At 40.4% G+C, this 19,428-nt stretch overlaps 1 protein-coding gene and 1 long non-coding RNA gene across 6 annotated transcripts in view; one reads left to right on the top strand and one right to left on the bottom strand.

Annotated features, from left to right (window-relative positions):
• MRPS27 (mitochondrial ribosomal protein S27) overlaps positions 1-19,428 on the bottom strand; it is a 103,966-nt gene that overhangs the window by 29,509 nt on the left and 55,029 nt on the right. For 2 of the 4 annotated variants that reach the window (XM_010816684.4, XM_010816685.4), the window contains one exon: positions 978-1,151. In XM_010816684.4, coding sequence (XP_010814986.1) covers positions 978-1,151 — 174 coding nt within the window. 4 annotated transcript variants of the gene reach the window in all.
• Positions 1,395-16,838, top strand: LOC132343206 (uncharacterized). Of its 2 annotated transcripts, none has more exons than XR_009491916.1 (3): positions 1,395-1,681; positions 3,451-3,554; positions 16,251-16,838. It is a non-coding gene; the product is annotated as an uncharacterized lncRNA (long non-coding RNA). The 2 variants fall into 2 exon arrangements; XR_009491915.1 differs by lacking the exon at positions 16,251-16,838 and adding an exon at positions 12,414-12,797.

The raw sequence follows: 19,428 nt of genomic DNA, 5'->3' as shown, positions 1-19,428 counted from the left end.
CTAAAAAGTAAGTGGATTTTTGGTAGAGAATAACACAAGCATAGAATTTTACAAATGTGGAGTGCTAAATAAATGCAGCACAATAACACTTTTTTAAAAGTGAAGACGGATAACAGAGGGACTTGTTAGATATCAAAGTCGAAATCTAAATTTGTCAGACCCAGAGCTCAAAAACAAGGTCACCTGTATTTCACCCGATAATAATGAAATAACACTTCACGTTGAGAAACTACTCTAGGAGAAATACTCTATTTTCCACATCCATGCAAGGACAAATAGGACCTATATCCCCAAATTATTCTGTCTTCTCTCTGATCTGGCTGTTGTTTAGCCAGATTGACATCACTCAATATAAAAGACCTATTTCTCATTCACAAGTAAATATTTAGCAAGTAGCTACAGCGTACCACATGATTTGTATTTTATCCCTGCTGGTCCACCCAGTTTCCTCTAGTTTCAAACAATCTTAAAGATGACAGCTCTTCCTTTCTGATGTGCTTAGTTGCTCAGTCTGACGCTTTGCAACCCCACGGACTGCAGCCTGCCAGGCTCCTCTGTCCATGGGGATTCTCCAGGCAAGAATACGGGCGAGGGTTGCCATGCTTTCCTCCAGGGGATCTTCCCAACCCAGGGGTCGAACCCCTGTCTCCCACATTGCAGGCAGATTCTTTACTGACTGGGCCACCAGAGAAGCCCTTTCAGATACAGAAAGAGAAAACCTATAGCCTGACTATGCTTTGCTGCTCTTTCTCTCATGGTTTACAAAGCACAGGAGCCAGTCAGATGAAGCCAACTGCTCTTTGTCTGAAGCCTACTGTTTTTATCAGCCTCCAAAAGGTGATGAATATGGTTAACAGGTGAGGATTATTTGCAGGGAGAACTGGAAAAGAAAAAATTATTCACGGTGATTGCTGACGTGCCCTCCTGGCGAAGGTCCTAAAACCATTCAGTGTCTGTCTTTGTGGCCAACAACTGACCTGTCAGTGAGACTGCATCCAGAAGGGTCTGGTGGGGCTTCTCCAGCCACTTGCAAGCTGGACACACAGATTAGCTTCACGCCTGAGACGGTGGAGTGCGAGGTGAAGCTAAAGGCAGAGGGCCTTTCTCTCAGAACAGCAGGAAGCTGAAAAAATTGGATTTTGGATCCAGTCCTATTTATGAAAACACATAGAGTTGTGGGAACAGGCTTGAGTTGGACAGAGATATGGCAAGTATTTTTGGTTTTCAGTAGGAAATCTATGAGCCAGTTTTAAAAAGATGTCAACATTTCCTGATGTCTTCTAAAGTTCTGGCTAGGAACTTCAGACATAACTTTTGCAAAATAGTGAATAATACGATCACGAAAGACAGGAAAATCACATACATTAATTAACCAGGGGTAGGCTGTGTATCTGAAGAGTGCTGAGGGAGGGGGAGGTGTGGAAGCAAAAGGAGGAAAACAAACAAAATATGGAATTTAGAATTTCTGGAGTATTCTAGGCTTAGTGAAGGTGTCAGGATTAAGTCTGCCACCAAAGAAATGAGCAGGCAGAGAGGCCTGGCCCACGGGACGGTGCACACCAGCGTAAAAGCAGAGAAGAGTTAAGCTGATGTTGAGCAGATTTACACATCTTTTTGTGTGTGGGATTATGGATCTCTTCTGGGATATTTCTGATGGAAGAGAAGCTCAGCACTAATCAGGGTATCTTAAGAATCATATATATATATATATTTTAATAAAGAAGAAAAGCATCTCAGTACTTTAAACATTTTGATTCTCTAACACATGGAAAAGTTGAATCTCAAAAGATTCTGTTTATAGGAAAAGGTAAGGCTGGATTTCCTTCCAGCTATACAACTCAAGTTCATAGCTAGATTCTATTTCTGTAGCTCTACGGACTTCAATATTAAACCTTTAAGCAAAGGCAGAGGACAAGTTTTCTCTTTTTGTGTGTTCGACAACAGTAGGTGTTTGATGATTTAGCAATAGTGACTAGGCCTCTAGGATACCAATAATGTATGCTGAAACTCATAAGTAATATTTACATTTGAAACAATAATCCACCTCTGGTTTTGAAGTATTATCCTGCCTATAAACAGATGAAGCCAGGAGGAAATACTGCCTTTTTATTTAAGGCAGGAGGAGTTCAGAGATGGCAGAGAAGTGGAATAAAATGTGGTCATTCTGGAAAGCCATCTACTCCTCACTTCTGCCCCCTGCTGTCTCCTTGCAATAAGTTCAGGGAACAGACAAGCTGATGGGAGATTGAAACCAAAAACAGGAGAGAGAGAGAGAGAGAGAGGGAGAGAAAGAGAAAAAGAGAGAGAGTGTGTGTGATTAATTGCTAAATTGTGTTCGACTCTACGACCCTGTGGACTGTAGCCCGCCAGGCTCCTCTGTCCATGGGATTTCCCGGGCAAGAATTCTAGAGTGGATTGCCATTTCTTTCTCTAGGGGATCTTCCTGACCCAGAGATCGAACCCATGTCTCCTGCATGGCAGGTGGATTCTTTACCACTGAGCCAACGGGGAAGCCCAAAACAGGAGTACACAGACTCAAAGACCTTCCGAACACACATAAACACACACACCAAAACACGAGTACACAGGCTCAAAGAACTTCCCAACACACACACACACACACACACGTTCTAAATAAAAAACTTAAGACTCTTCTCAAGATTGGAAGAGACTCTGAAAGCCATCTAGGCCAAGTAAATTGGGGATGGGGAAGGAAGGAAAGTTCATATAGAATTAGAGAATCTAGGCACCTTCAATACCCCCTGTTCACTGAATTATTTATTGAGAAGTCACTACTTATCAAGTCCTGTACTGTGTAATGTGAATCTAGTCTAATTGCTCTACTTTATAGATGAGGAATCTTGGTGTCCAATGGGATGAAATGATTTTCCCAAGATAAGCCAGATAACTCCAGTTCTATAAACTAGGCTGTTTACTTACTATTCTACCACTGCCTTTCAATTCTTTCATTTGTAGGACATCTTTCAGAAACATCTCTGCAGTGTGACAAGGGTCTCTAACCTACTAAAAAAATAAAATATTCAGGCTGTGAAACAGTTCTGGAACTGCCCCCCGAACCAGCTGTCTAACTTTGTAAAGTCACTCGATCCTTGGGGTTTCAGTTCTTATAATTGTAAGATGAAGAGACAGGATTATCTGGATTATGCATGAACTCACATGTCTGCAGGGGCTAGTCAGTTACTATCAATATAAGTCCATGAAGAATCGTGTAAGACAATATGTATAAAACTGCTTGTATTATTATCAAGCAAAGCAGCCTCCTAGCTGTACTGTTTTTGAAAACTGTATGGGCCAAGCAAAATACACTGGAACTCAACCAGGCCAGACCCCTGAAACTCCTTCCAGCTCTCATGTTATAATGACTGAAGAATATGCCTAATCCACTTGTTAAAACATCATATTGTATTTACACATCTCTATTAACTGCAGAAGTGGCCGTGATACAAATAAGTGAACAGAGACTCAAAGATATAAGCTTCCACTCAGCCCACACCTGACTCGACTCTACTCCGCTAGCCTCGTTCCCCTGCCAGGTGAGTATCACTTCGCTCAGCTCTGGCAGTGTACACAGACTATTATGAGGACTGCAGACCTTGCAGACTGGCATCTAAAATTTCAAGATGAAAGGATACAATCACTAAATTAAAGCCAAGGTCCTTAAAAGTAGATTTTAACCGGAGATCAAGTTTTGTAGGATAATAAAAATTTCAGCATTGAGATTTTTTTACTCAAGGATTTTTTTTAATCAAACGAATACTTCATTGTATTCAATTTATATCTAAGAGTCAGCCATTCAAAGTAACTTTTCTATAAATCACAAATTGTTTCTGTATGTTGTTACTTCCTTTTACTCCTTAAATTATTGCTAAGCATCATAAACATACAAATAGTTCACCGCCATAACTTATTTTTGGTCTCAAACCCATGTTAAGTGGCAATTCTTTGAACAGATAGTTTTTCTCTTCAAAAAAGGGGGAGTGATTTGGGAGTGGTTACAAGGATATTAAGAAATTATTTGCCAGTTTCTGGAAACCTAAAAGAACACAATCACTTTTTGCAGCAAAAAAAAAAGGAAATTTGAAAATAGAAGTTTAGATTTGTTAGTCCAACTGTTTTCTGGAAGCCTTAATCTACCAATTATTAAAACACCTTTATTTATATATGAAGGGAAGAGAATAAAAGTGTCCCTTCTTTCTTGTGCTGCCAAACAATAAAAATCAGAATGACTGCATTTAAAAAGCATCTACTCTATTTAGCTCAAACTAGCACTCCCATGGAGAAGGCAATGGCACTCCACTCCAATACTCTTGCCTGGAAATCCCATGGATGGAGGAGCCTGGTAGGCTGCAGTCCATGGGGTCGCTAAGAGTCAGACACGACTGACCGACTTCACTTTCGCTTTTCACTTTCATGCATTGGAGAAGGAAATGGCAAGCCACTCCAGTGTTCTTGCCTGGAGAATCCCAGGGATGGGGGAGCCTGGTGGGCTGCCATCTATGGGGTCGCACAGAGTCGGACACGACTGAAGCAACTTAGCAGCAGTAGCACTCCCATATATAAAACCAAACTTTTAAATAATGGAACATTTGAAATTGTACAAACACAATATACTAAGAAAATTCTTAGTATATAAGAATGACCAGATGCAACAAGATAACAATCATAAAAATGATTCCCAATTTTGAACAGGGAGAAGCTAATTTCTTGATAAAACTCCAAAAACAAACCATCCATACAACCACCACACTGCAGTTAAACAAAAGCTCTTATGCTGGCCCACTAGGAGGGAATAAACAATCTGAACAACATCTTTTATTGCCTGGGAAAATTTTTTAAAACAACTCAAAGTGCCAGGAGAGAGCTGTCTCAATGCAACTGCAGACAGCTTTTCAAAGTCCCTCTGCTTCTCTAAGGATGAGTCATGAGAGGAGAGTGCATCTTGGCAAAGACAGTCTTTCCTCTGGTTCCACTCACTCCCCCTCTTATTTAAAAAAAAAAAAAAAACTTTGATGGATAACAGTTAAATAGATTCCAGACAGGCTTAACTGGAGAAGTTTGAACATCAGGGAGGCAAAATATCATTGCAGAAGTCTCCACTGTTTGTCACTGTGAGCCACAGACTCGGGGATGCATCTCCCGCATCCTAAAAAGGGCTGGGTCCATTGATCATGTGCCAGATCGTGGCTGTTGTGCTTTGTGGGACAGAAGAGGGAAACAACCTAAGAAAATATCTTTGATTCCTAGCTTCCTAAACGTCATTAGCTCATCTGCTGAACAATTACAGTGAGCTGGAAGGGGCGGGAGCCTGTCCTTTACGAGCACACATCAAATGCAAATTCACCTGCAGCAGCTGTAGGCGATGCACGGGGACATGGCTGCTACAGTGCGTGCAGCCTTCAGTGAACAGGCGCAGTTTTTCTTTCACTAACTTTTAAGCCAGCTTTTTCACTCTTCTCTTTGAGCCTCATCAAGAAGCTCTTTAGTTCTTCTTCACTTTATACCATTAGAGTGGTATCATCTGCATATCTGAGGTTGTTATTTCTCCCAGCAGTCTTGATTCCAGCTTGTGGCAAAAAGCAAGGGAGCTAGTTTAAAAAAAAAATTTTTTTTTTTTTAAGGAAAATAAGTAAGGAAAAATTGAGTGTTAAACTAGGGAGAATAGTTTCGCTACTGCACCTATATAGAACCACTTATTCCAACAGAATAGGGCATGTGGTGAGGGCAAAAATGCTCTCTTCTGCATATGATCATTCACCAGCCTACAAAGAACGGGGATGCTTGGCTGAGCATTGAGTGACAAAGATAAGCAAAGAGGCTTCTTGCCTTTAGAGAGGCTAGACTGGGATTACCAAAACCAAGCATCTTGTAAGCATCTAAAACAAGCATCAGAAGGCAATTTATAAGCATCATACTGCAATCCCTCATTTATATAACAATGACTACTTCATAACACATGGTATTCAATTTTCTGAAAATCACCTCTCAATAGAAAAGTAAATTCAATGTTTCTCTCCTCTTCCCAATAGTCTTTTTTGTTTTCTTTGGATATATTTTAAAAATAAAACATTACAGATATAAAGTTATACCCTCCTCTTTCCACTTTCCAGGGGAAGAAAGTTGGTGAACATCACTCTAGGGCATGCTTTTATACCTTTATTAACTAGGGGTGTGCCCTTGTGCTGAGTACTTTAGGCTGCATATGCCTTTTAACTCTGTATTCAAGGGCCTGTCTGATAGAGAACTCAGCCAAACCACAGTAGTATGTCTGGTATTCTGGGAGCAAAAGGTTAGGGACAGAAACAATAAAATTTCTGTTATCTGGGACGTGAAGAGTGGCTCAGATACCACTTTACTGTGGAAACTAATCAGCAATGCCACCAGGAAAATCCCTGACAAGGTAGGTGACTGCTCTCTGTATTTGACTGGAGCCCAGCCCTGACTCTGACTCACTAAGAGTCAGTTTTGTCATTTGCAAACTAGAGGGGATAATGCCTTTATCACTGGTTTACTATGGAAATCAAAGGATAATTGGATTAAGTATGTTGACAACTTTTAATCCTTTTTTGGAACCAAGCAGAGTAGAAATATGCACACAGCAAGAATTATTTTTGTCATAATCTACTTGATATAGCAGGTTATGCTCAAAATCCTTCAGGCTAGGCTTCAAGCAGTATGTAAACCAAGAACTTCCAGATGTACAAAAGCTGGATTTAGAAAAGGCAGCAGAACCAGAGATCAAAATCCCAACATTCGCTGGATCATAGAAATATTAAGGGAATTCCAGAAAAAATATCTACTTCTGCTTCACTGACTACGCTAGAGCCTTTGACTATGTGGATCACAACAAACTGTGGAAAATTCTTCAAGAGATGAGAATACCAGACCACCTAACCTGTCTCCAGAGAAACTGGTATGTGGGTAAAGAAGTAACAGTTAGAACCTTGCACGGAACAACTGACTGGTTGTTTCATGCAACTGGGAAAGAAGCACAACAAGGTTATATGTTGTCATTCTGCTTATTTAACTTACATGCAGAATACATCTTACAAAACTCTAGGCTGGATCAATCACAAGCTGGAATCAAGACTGCTGGAAGAAATAACAACCTCGGATATGCGGATGATACCATTCTAATGGTATAAAGTGAAGAAGAACTAAAGAGCTTCTTGATGAGGCTCAAAGAGAAGAGTGAAAAAGCTGGCTTAAAATTCAACATTCAAAAAACTAAGTTCACAGCCTCCAGTCCCATCACGTCATGGCAAACAGATGGGAAAATGTCAGAGTAGTGACAGATTTTATTTTCTTGGGCTCCAAAATCATTGTGGATAGTTGACTACAGTCATGTTATTAAAAGATGCTTGCTCCTTGGAAGAAAAGCTATGACAAACCTAGACAGCATATTAAAAAGCAGAGGCATTACTTTGGCGACAAAGGTCTACACAGTTAAAGTTACAGTTTTTCCAGCAGTCATGTATGGATGTGAGAGTTGGACCAGAAAAAAGGCTGAGTGCCGAAGAATTGGTGCTTTCTAATTGTGGTGCTGGAGAAAACTCTTGAGAGTCCTGTGGACTGCAAGGACATCAAACCAGTCAATCCTAAAGGAAATCAGTCCTGAATATTCACTGGAAGGACTGATGCTAAAGCTGAAGCTCCAACACTTTGGCCACCTGGTGTGAAAAACTGACTCAATGGAAAAGATCTCAATGCTGGGGAAGACTGAAGGCAGGAGAAGGGGACAACAGAGGATGAGATGGTTGGATGGCATCACCAACTAAATGGACATGAAATTGAGCAAGCTCTGAGAGACAGTGAAGGACAGGGAAGACTGAAGGACAGGGAAGCCTGGCGTGCTGCAGTCTATAGGGGTGCAAAGAGTCCGACATGACTTAGCAACTGAACAACAGGTGCCTGATACAGCACTTGATGGCATTCTGTCTAGTGCTTCTTACTCATGCCTTAAATGTGGCCTTTCTGATGTAGAATGGCCTTTGGTAGCAGAGAAGTAGTAGAGAGACAAGATTAGGCAGCAGACACACCCCATTCCTGTGTTATAACCCAGGAAACAAACTCTAAAACTTCAGGAATCTAATTTGTAAAACATGAATAAAAGTTGTACCCACTTCAGGTGAAACAATGTGGGCCTGAAATGAGGACTGAAGAGACACGGCCTGTGAACTGCTTAGCGCAATGGCCGCAACAGCGTTTTCAGACAGCCTGGACAGGGTGACCGAGAGCAGGGCCATGCCGAGCGCCCCTGAGTTAAACGGGAGCTCTCAGGACTGGTTCCCTCCACACAGGACGCAACCTGCACGGCGCTGGGCACGTGTGAGGCAAATAGCCGACCGCCGCTAGCCAACAGGGATGGAACAGAGCGGGAGGGGCTGCCTCAGTGAGACAGTGAAGGGTCCCTGACCCCTCGCTTGTCTAGACACTGTCTCAGAGGAGGAGCTGAAAGGCGAACCGGGGGGAGAACAGAGAGGCTTTTCCAATCCCAAGGGCTCAAAGCCAACCAGAACAGCGTATGACGCTCAGTCCAATGACTAGTAGCAGCATATCTGATGTTAATTATGACAGAAAAATGTTCCGGCAGAAAGAAGGGAGTCTGGGGTGACCTAATGAGGAGTTAGTTACCTAATTAGCGCTCTCCAGACCTTGGACGGGTTTTCATGAGCTTGGCAACGCAGGGTTACAGCACAACAGAGTTTCTGCTTGGAGTTCTCTGTCCATTCAGCGCCCAGCAGCCTGTGGCTGGCGTCAACAACTGAGCAGCATGGACACCTACTGAAGATACACTGAAACACGCAGAGGTGCAAGATCTGTGCATGGGGCAGAATCCCAGAGGAAGGAAACAGTATTTACATAGGTCATGACACCCATCTAAATCTAGGAAGTAGAAAAGGGCAACAAGGCCATGCATTTGCCACTGAGCAACTGCCTAACCTGAAACCTCTGCCCACAACCTCGCCCCCAAGCAGCCGCGGGCCCTCTATTGGTCACCCGACAGGGTAAGACTGAAAGCTCCCATTCTGGCCCCAACCCAACGGCAACACCAGTCCTTTCTGACCACCTGGACAAGGAAGCTGACAACAGACCACATGGCAGTCAAGAGTCACTGAGTTAGTGGAATATCTGGAAAAAGCAAATACACAAGAGTTTCTCTCACAGTGGAAAAAAAAAAGAAATTGTGCATACAACTAGCTACTATTAACTGTGTTTCAGAATCCTGTGTTAAGCTCAAAAATTAAAAAAATGGGGCAAGCTGCTGTTAAAGTAACCACAAAATTTGATCATTTCTAGGACTTTCCCCAGAGAAGGCAATGGCACCCCACTCCAGTACTCTTGCCTGGAAAATCCCATGGACAGAGGAGCCTAGTGGGCTGCAGTCCATGGGGTCACATAGAGTCGGACACGACTGAGTGACTTCACTTTCACCTTTCACTTTTCATGCATTGGAGAAGGAAATGGCAACCCACTCCAGTGCTCTTGCCTGGAGAATCCCAGGGAGGGCGGAACCTGGTGGGCTTCCGACTCTGGGGTCGCAGAGTCGGACATGACTGAAGTGCCTTAGCAGCAGCAGCAGCAGGACTTTCCCATAATCCCATACAACCTTAGGAAAAGTCTGATTTGTTAGCAATATCTATGCTATATATTTACTATACTAACTTTATTTCTAGGAATGAATGCTTATAAAAGGCTACAACATACTAAAGCACTTGGTTTTTTGAATACTCAGTTTTTGTTTTTATTTTTAAATGAGTCACACTAAAGAGACACTTCCTTTTCCTGGATCAGTTTGTGCAAAATCTTTAACTATTACTGAGATGGATGATGAGAAGATGATAATGAACAACAGTGTTATTCATTAAAAAGTACTGAACACTCAGCATGTTCTAAGCATTATCGTAAGTACTTTATACACTTTTTCCTTTCTGCAGAGTAGGAACTCGGAACTATGAGGATAAATATCTTGCCTAAGAGCGTGTAAGGAACCCAACACAGGTGGTTTTTCCTATAGCGTCTGAAACAGACCGCTGGTTGTTGCTAAGCATCAGATGTAGCCAGCTTTGCATTTAGAGCCTACTTTAAAAAAGAAGTGTCACTCTGAGCACTAAATTTTAACTTGGCACAGCAGAAATGTAGGAATGAGGAAAACAGGTTCTTACCTTCCAATCTCATGTTTTTGGGAGGGTAGCCTGGCAGCATTATTTTCTTGAGGGCCTCCCACACCAAGGAATGCATAGGTCTTTTCTCTTGCATTGGTCAGTTCTCTCAGAGAGGACTCTCCCAGTCTCCTCTCTGAGAAGCAAAATAAGCCTTGCACCCTCAAGTCCAGAGTCTTTCTGCCTCAACTCTCCAGAAAGAAAACCATCAATCTTTCGCTAGGCACTGAGAGAAACAATCTGGGCATTTCACTGCTTCTTAGGAAAACCTCTAGTCAACCCACCTGTCTTGGTTCTGTCCACATCTCTTCTTTAGAGTACCTGCTGCTTTTCATTTATGAGCCTTTCTAGTGTCCTCTGGCACACAGTCTTGCTTTTGGATTTCTTCTCCTGCCAGTTTAAGTTGTAGCTTTCTCTTTCTGCTAAGAAGCTCCTTATCTTCTGTTCATCTGTTTTCTAGCTTTCAAAATTTGGTCGCTGTTGCCTCCTCTCTCGTTCTGTTTATTTTGTAGGTTTTTGTCTTTTTTACCCTTTCTTGTCATATTTGTGGAGGTTTTGGTAGGGAATAGGGTCAAGCACATATGTTCAATCTGTCACATTTTATCAGAAGACTTCTATAGGCTGTTTGAGCTCTCTGTGGCTGGCAACAGATTATATACCCTCAAAGTAATGATGATAAAGAAAATGTACTTAAAGCAATCAAGTATATTTCATTTGTTTAAAAAAGATGGGAACAAACATCTTGAGGAAGATACTTAACCTTTCTGATTTTCAATAAATTATGAAACAAAAGGTTAAAAAAGTTTCTTAATAACTCTTTAAACTCTAATATCCTTCAACAAAGGCCAAAAAGAAATCACAGTACTGTATCTGCTCAACCTAAACCATTTTATTGAAAACATTTGTGCACACATATTAGGACTCCCACATGGATGGTATGCTAAGGGTTAACAGTATTGTTAAGGTACAATCCCTGAATATTAGCTCTTTTTTTCCTGGGGGGAGAAAGGATAATCACATGTTAATATTATTCAGGATTACTCTCAGCAACGAAAGATAGGTAAATCAAGCTTGGCAAATTCCTACTTATAGAGGAGTACATTATATAATACTGCAGTAAGTTCTTAAAGCATAAAACTTCAGCCATATTCATTGTACCTTGTCTGCTCTGATTTTTTAAAAAATAAAACATTTTACCTACATCTTGTGGTGCTGGAGAAGACTCTGGAGAGTCCCCTGGACAGTAAAGAGATCAAAACAGTCAATCCTAAAGGAAATCAACCCTGAATATTCATTGGAAGGACTGATGCTGAAGCTGAAGCTCCAATACTTTGGCCACCTGATGTGAAGAGCTGCGTCACTGGAAAAGACCCTGAGGCTGGGAAAGACTGAAGACTAAAGGAGAAGCGGGTGGCAGAGGATGAAATGGTTGGATAGCATCACTGATTCAGCGGACATGAATCTAAACAAACTCTGGGAGATAGTGGAGGACAGAGGAGCCTGGCGTGCTCCACGGTGCACAAAGAGTTGGACAGGACTCAGTGACTAAACAATAACAAAAGGGTCAAGAAGGGTCTTAAGGACTGGAGCACACAAGATTATGAAACCAACATAACCAGTATCTAACCTAGGCTGAAGCTCAGCAGAGCATCAAGGAACCTCTGTGGCAATGTCCTGGAGCACGTCTGCAGAGAGCCTGGGAAACTGAGAACATATATCCCATCACAGCCTCGCTTCCTGGGAAATACAATAACTGTCTTCAAACTTATCATCTTTAGAGACACAAAGCTAAACACCAGTCCCCTCTTCCTGAAACTCTATGTGTGGACACCACTGCTTTACACGGAGGGGCAGCCCAGTCTAACAAACAGAAACGTGTCAGCGTTTAGTGAGTTCAGTAGCATATCAGAATAGGGAACAAGCATCTCCTCCCGTGCACACTGTGGAGAACCATTTGCATTACAGCATGGTATCACACGTAATGCCACCTCTTCCTCTAGTAAATATGACTGAACTTTTCATTCTGTGCAAAGGCCGCATGGGATGTGACATTACACACAAGACATGTCTTTGGGAATATTTTATTTTGTATTAACTCAAGGAATAAAAATGACTCGAAGGGTTGAGTTAAAACTTCAACTTTAGTGAATTTAGGTCATTCAAAAGTCAGGACTCCTGTTTGATATGCTTTAATGATTTTTTGTTTTCTGGTTACCCTATTCTCTTCTTCAGCGAAGGACCTGCTGCCAAGAAATGTGAACATCACTTTTATTAACTGAATCAAAGAAATTTGCAGGATTTGGTATAGAGAAGAGCTTGTCTTTCATGTCTAAATGGAATACATCTGTTGATATACATTCAATGTACACATATATATCTGAAATAAGAGTAGGAGACGTGGGGAATTCCCTGGCTGTCCTGTGGTTGGGACTCTGCACTCTCATAGCTGAAGTCCTGGGTTCAATCCCTGGTCAGGGAACTAAAACCCTACAAGCTGTGCAGTGTGCTCCCCTCACCCCCCGCAAAAAAATACTATTAATTAAAAAAAAAAATCAGTACCCAACATTTTTTGAACTCTTGTATTATTCCAGTCACTGTACTGCTTTCTAAAGATTATTTCATTTATATATTAGAACAACTCGATATAAGTTAAGTATATGTTCCCCATCTTACAGATAAGTAACCTGGTCATCAAAGGGTTAAATAACTTACCCAAGGAAATACAGTTAATATAAAACAAGGCCAGAATTTAAACCCAGACAGTCTGACTTCAGAGCTCTTGACAACTGAGCATACTGCCTGGTACTATAACTAGGTGATTCTAGGGACAAAGTCTCTTAGTTTTCTATCAATAATTGGAGTTTCTAAATGGTCCAGTGTGAGTATCAACAACAGAAAAGTGAAAATGTTAGTCGCTCCATCGTGTCAGACTCTTTGTGACCCCAATGACTGTAGCCCACCAGGCTCCTCTGTCCATGGAGTTCTCTAGGCAAGAATACTGGAGTGGGTTGCTGGAACATTCTCCAAGGGGTAGAACCTGGGTATCCTGCACTGAAGGTGGATTCTCTACCAGCTGAGCCACCATCTCTGGTGGCTATCAACAACAGAACAGGAGGTCTATTCTAATTAAGATTACCCTCCAGAAGGAGGAGGATTTGGCTAGAAAATTTGACTCGTGATTTCAGAAGTTAGAGATACAATCATTTGGTATGAATTGTACTGAATGAAAGCCACTGTTGTTTCCTGCTTCTGGAATGGGACATTATAAATAGATGCCTGGCAAGCCCGTCAATCCCAGCATTTCTACTCTTATCCACTAATGACAATCAAGTGTCACCATTTGCTATTATATCCCATCAATGACTACATGCATCTAATGGTAGCACAGACATGTATATCTGATACATTCCATGCACTATGGAACTACGTGGCTTATTTCCTTATAGGTTTACACATGTATTCACACATAAGAAAATGCTATCAAATGGAATAATATGCATTTTATAGCTAAGAAGCAGAGCTATAGCCATTCCAAAAATACCTAAATACCTAAAAGTATAAATAAAAGAATGAATAAAATAAAACTTAAGAGGGGTGGTAGGTAGGAGAAAGGGCCCATGCTGACTCAGTGGCAAGGCATCCTGTAAGAAAAACAGAGAGCTGAAAAGGGGCTCTTCAAAGTATCCATCCAGTCCTTTCACTTTCTTCATTACAAGCAAAGTGAGCTTGGACCAATTATGTAAACTTGGCTGAGATCTCTTTGACAATTTTATTATGTAAATTATATTAACTGAGCCTTAATGTACTGCCCTCTTTCTCTTCTCCCAGCAGTCCCAATGCTAAGTCACTGCAGTGGGTGGAACTGCAGAAATATATGCGTGAGGTGGAGTGGAAACAATGCAGAGAGAAGCCTCACAAAGGAGAGGGAATTCTGCCATGGCTATGACTCTAGGCTCTTGAGTCTATTGCAAAGTTCATTTTCCTGTAATAATGTCCACCAGTTCTGTACTCAGCATCTCTATACTGAGTATAGTATCAGATCTCAAGAACAAGATGAAAACACAAGACTTCTTAAAGTCTAATGCATTCATCCATCAATCATTAGAGGACATTACTTGTAAGATACTGTAGTGTGTTCCTGTACAGAACAACCAGACATGTCATTTTTGGTAAGATTAGGATTAAAGGCAGTACCAAAGATAATTTCCAAAAGAAATATAAATGTAAGAATAAATACAGTACATATGCAATTATCTGTTATTTATAAACCCATTGACGGGAAGGAGAATCACCCATGAGGTATCCCACAAGGTATCTAAACTTTGATTCCCTACCTCCTATCCAATTCTACTTATAATTGTAATGATTTTTGATGTAATCTTCATACAACTACACTCCATTATAAATAACTATATGCCTTTGGGAAAGTCTTTTATTCCTTTTGACATAGTTTCTAGCTCTGTAAATTAAATTATCTTGAACAGTTGAAATAAGACTATGACTCTGTAACATAACCCTGTTGTTGAAGGTCCACAAACAGACTATTTCATTCTCCCTACACGAAAATGAATACGGACCCCCCCTCCACACCCCCGCGCTGATAGGCCTTTCTCTTCTCTCGCTATGGGCTGCTAGGGAGGGACTGACCACTGCGCCTGCTACTTTCACCCATAATCCCAAATCAACTGAGTCAAGTGAATAGTAGTTTCACTGTTTCCATGTAGATTCATGTGCCTCATTTTATCCCAAGCTGTGGTGGGGAGAATACAAACTAGATTTCTGTGACACTCCAAACACAGCAGTGTTCACTACTGTTACTATTTATTCAGGGTGGGCTGGAGTGCTGGTGGTGAAGAGAAGACGTTTTAGAATTGTCTAGCTCAGCTGAGATGGGATTTTGTGATTATTTAGAGTCACTGAATGCACTGCTTATCCACCCAAGGAGTTGGTCTACAAGGTCAAAGACTTGGAGAGTCCCTGCTATCATGGCACTTCAAAGATCAAAAGCCTACAACAAAGAGATAATAGCAAAGAACTCTGACCTATTATACACAGAAGGAGTAACTAATAAGGCTCTATGGTATAGCACAGGGAACTCGACTCAGTACTCAGTAATGACCTACGCAGGAAAGAACCTAAAAAAGAGTGGATGTATGTATATGTATAACTGATTCACTTTGCTATACAGCAGAAATTAACACAACACTGTAAATCAGCTGTACTCCAATAAAAATTAAAAGCAACAGCAAAAACCAAACAAAAAACCCGAAGAACTCTGACCAGAGAAAATGCAAGGAAAGCCCATGTATCTAAGAGAGTGGACCTGCTGTTCTAAAAAGCTCCAATGTTTACTGTGTGATATATAGAAGCCTACCATGTTTTCTTGTTTTTTTGAAAGAGGTTTAAAAAGCGAAGGGAGACAACAGATTTCATGCTTTCTTTAATCTCAGTGAATATATCATTTCATCGTCATCACTTCAGTGATATTCAAAGACCTCAGGTGAAAATGGAGGTAATAAAAAATCTAGCTGAAAACACAGAATACTCTGACATAAGTGAAGTGAAAGTGAAAGTCGCTCAGTCGTGTCCAACTCTTTGCAACCCCATGGACTACACAGCCCATGGAATTCTCCAGGCCAGAATCCCTTCTCCAGGGGAACTTCCCAACCCAGGGATCGAACCCAGGTCTCCCGCACTGCAGGCTGATTCTTTACTAGCTGAGCCACAAGGGAAGCCCTGACATAGGCAAAATAGCATTTTTGGATGTGTCTCTGAGAGTAACGGAAATAAAAGCAAAAATAAACAAATGGGGCCTAATTAAACTTAAAAGCTTTTGCATAGCAAATGAAACCATAAACAAAACCAAAAGTCAACCCACAGAATGGGAGAAAACAAGACTGACAAGGGATTAATTTCCAAAATATACAAACAGCTCAAAAAAAGGGGGGGAGGGGGCAGAAGACCTAAGGAGACATTTCTCCAAGACATATATTTGTTAGTAATATATCCAGTCTTCCATGCATTGATTTTTGTTTCCCCTACCATTTTATTTCTTCTTTCTAACTACAGACGTGTAATCGGAAGATAATCACACAAACTTTTCAGCTGCTGTATTCTGAGTCAAACAAGGTTTCACTTACAAAGTGTCTATCATGGACAGGAAAGTTTACCACAATATAATCATTAAGGGAAGAAGGCTTCTTCTGCTCCTTATACCTACATTTTTTAAAAATATGTTTTTCTCTTGTGCTGAAAATAGTACAGAGATAAAATGAATATCCATTGACAGAATGTAAAATCACTGCATAATAAAATATGTATCAGAATCTAGTTTAATCGTCAAGTAGTCAAAATGTTGTTACAAGTAATTGAGCAGTTCAAAATATACATGGAATGCTGGGCTGTGTTTCCAGGGCAACAAAATGCCAAGTTTCATATTACCTTTTGCATTAATTAACGAAAGTATTTACATTTAAAGTGGCACCTTTCACATGCTTCTGAAGATTGCTACACTAGTGTAATTATAATGCTGATCAAGAAACTGTGCTTTAAAAAACTACCCACCTGCTACAGACTCGTTAAAAAAAAAAAGACCAAAAAAAAACTGTTAGTGTACTGCAGATGCTTGGATTGCGTTTTTGTACTAGATCTTGAGAGTAGAGTAAGAGTGGAAAAACTGAAACACTTTCAGCAGCAGTAGCTGTGATATACATATTGTATTTACCAGTATCAAGAGAACTGCTATAAAGCAATGTCTCTACCACAAAGCAAAACAAGGAATAGTAATCACAGTTCTTGTCTGACTTCCTTCCTGACCACTGCCCATTACCCTACACTCCACCATGGCCTTTAGACAAGTATAACAGAGATTTCATTTGTAGGCTATTTCCAGTCTGCCAGCAATGATCATTATATCGCTATATTGAAGACTCTAAGGTGAAGTCATGACAGCTGAAATAAGCCCACGGTAAAAGAGGAATGTCTGCCAAGAGCAGACATCAACAGTGGTAGGACCAGGGGTAAGTTACCTGCCATATGTATAAATTCTTAGCCAGCAAGTTCAAACATATACACTCATACATGTTATACTCACTAACCTCTATTTGAGGAAAATAGCATAATGGTTAAATGGCCAGGCTTCAACTCTCTGACCTGGGTTTGATCTCATTGCCAGCTATTTCCTCGACAGCTGTTGTGTGTTTTTAGGCAAGCTACTTAATTTCTTCTGATTTTCCTTTTTCTTACCTATAAAATGAGGAAAATAAAGACTATCCATTGAAAAGCTTGTAAAGAAGCTCAATTAGTAACATATGATCATGTGCTCAGCACATGAAGGAAGGCTGCTTTATGATCTCTACTCTCACCACTTTTACTCAAAATAGTTTTGAAAGTTCTAGCCAAGGCAATCAGAGAAGAAATAAAACAAACCCAAGTTGAAAAAAAAGAAGTAAAACAGTCACTCTTTGCAGATGACATGATACTATACACAGAAAATCCTACAGATGTTACCAGAAAACTACTAGTGCTCCTCAGTGAATTTGGTAAAGTTGCAGGATACAAAATTAATACACAGAAAGTACTTGCACTGCTGTACACAAACAATGAAAGATCAGAAAGAGACATTAAGGAAACAATCCCAATTACCACTGCATCAAAAAGAATAAAATACCTAGGGATAAACCTACTTATGAGACAAAATACCTTTACTCTGAAAACTCTAAGAAACTGAAGATGACAGAAACCCGATGGGAGGATGTATCATTTTCTTGGACTGAAAGAATCAACACTGTCAAAATGATGATACTACCTAAGGCAACATACAGATTCAATGCAATCCCTATCAAATTACCAATGGCATTTTTCACAGAAAGAGAGCAAAAACTTTTAAAATTTATGTGGAAACACAAAAGACCCTTATACCCAAAGCCATCTTGAGAAAGAAAAATGGAACTGGAGGACTCAGACTCCCTGACACCTCAGCTATATGACAAAAATACAGTAATGAAAACAGCATGATACTGGCACAAGAAAACAGAAATAGAGATCAATGGAACAGAATAGGAAGCCCAGAAATAAATCCACACACCTGTGGCCAACTAATCTATGACAAGAAAGCAAAAATATACAATGGAGAAAAGACAGTCTCTTCAATAAGTGGTGCTGGGAAAACTGAACAGATGCAAATAACATACTGAAACTGGAACAATCTCTAACACGATACACAAAAATAAACTCAAAAGGATCAAAGACCTAAATGCAAGGCTGGACACTACAAAACTCATAGAGGAAAATATCTTTTGACCTAAATCACAGTGATATCCTTCTTGATCCACCACCTAGAATAAACAACATAAAAACAAAAATAAACAAATGGGATCTAGTTAAACTTAAAACCTTCTGCACAGCAAAGGAAACCGTCAACAAAACAACCCACAGAATAGGAGACACTTACAAAGTGACCAACAGGGTTTAATCTCCAAAATATACAAATAGCTCATGCAGCTCAATACAAAAAAACAAAAACCAAAAAACCACAACCCAATAAAAAAAAAAGGACAGAAGATCTAAATAGACATTTCTCCAAAGAAGACATACAGATGGCCAAAAAGCACATGAAAAGATGCTCAACAGCACCAATTATCAGAGAAATGCAAATCAAAACTACAATGAAGAATCACCCCACACATGATCGGAATGGCCATCACCAAAAAGTTTACAAATAATAAACACTGGAGAAGAGAGAACCCTCCTACACTGTTGGTAGGAACGTAAATTTGTACAGTCACTATGGAGAACACTATGGAAGTTCCTTAAAAAGCTAAAAAGAGAACTACCATATGACCTAGCAACCCCACTCCTGGGCATACATCCAGAGAAAGTCATAATATGAAAAGATACATGTACCCCAATGTTCACTGCAGCAATATTTACGGCAGCCAAGACAAAGAAGAAACCCATCGAGGAATGGATAAAGATGTGGTACATATAAGCAACTGAATATTACTTAACCATAAAAAAGAAATAACATTCCATGCAGCAACATGGATGGACTTAGAAGTTAGTCAGACAACGGCAAAAGCAAGGTAGGTGGCTGGCTTTGAGAAGAAAAGAATTGTAAGATGGAATAGCAACTAGACTGTGAGGAGAGCTCAGAAATGAAATTCAGGGCACTTCTTTGTGAGAACTGCAAAAAAAATGACTCTCATCTTGCAGCTTAAGATCAAGGTAAGATTTCATGAAAGAAGAG

This window comes from Bos taurus, chromosome 20 (genome assembly GCF_002263795.3).
Source record: "Bos taurus isolate L1 Dominette 01449 registration number 42190680 breed Hereford chromosome 20, ARS-UCD2.0, whole genome shotgun sequence".
NCBI classification, from domain to species: Eukaryota; Metazoa; Chordata; class Mammalia; order Artiodactyla; family Bovidae; genus Bos; species Bos taurus.
Note: the sequence above shows the minus strand (reverse complement) of the source record. Positions and strands in the feature narration are given on the sequence as shown.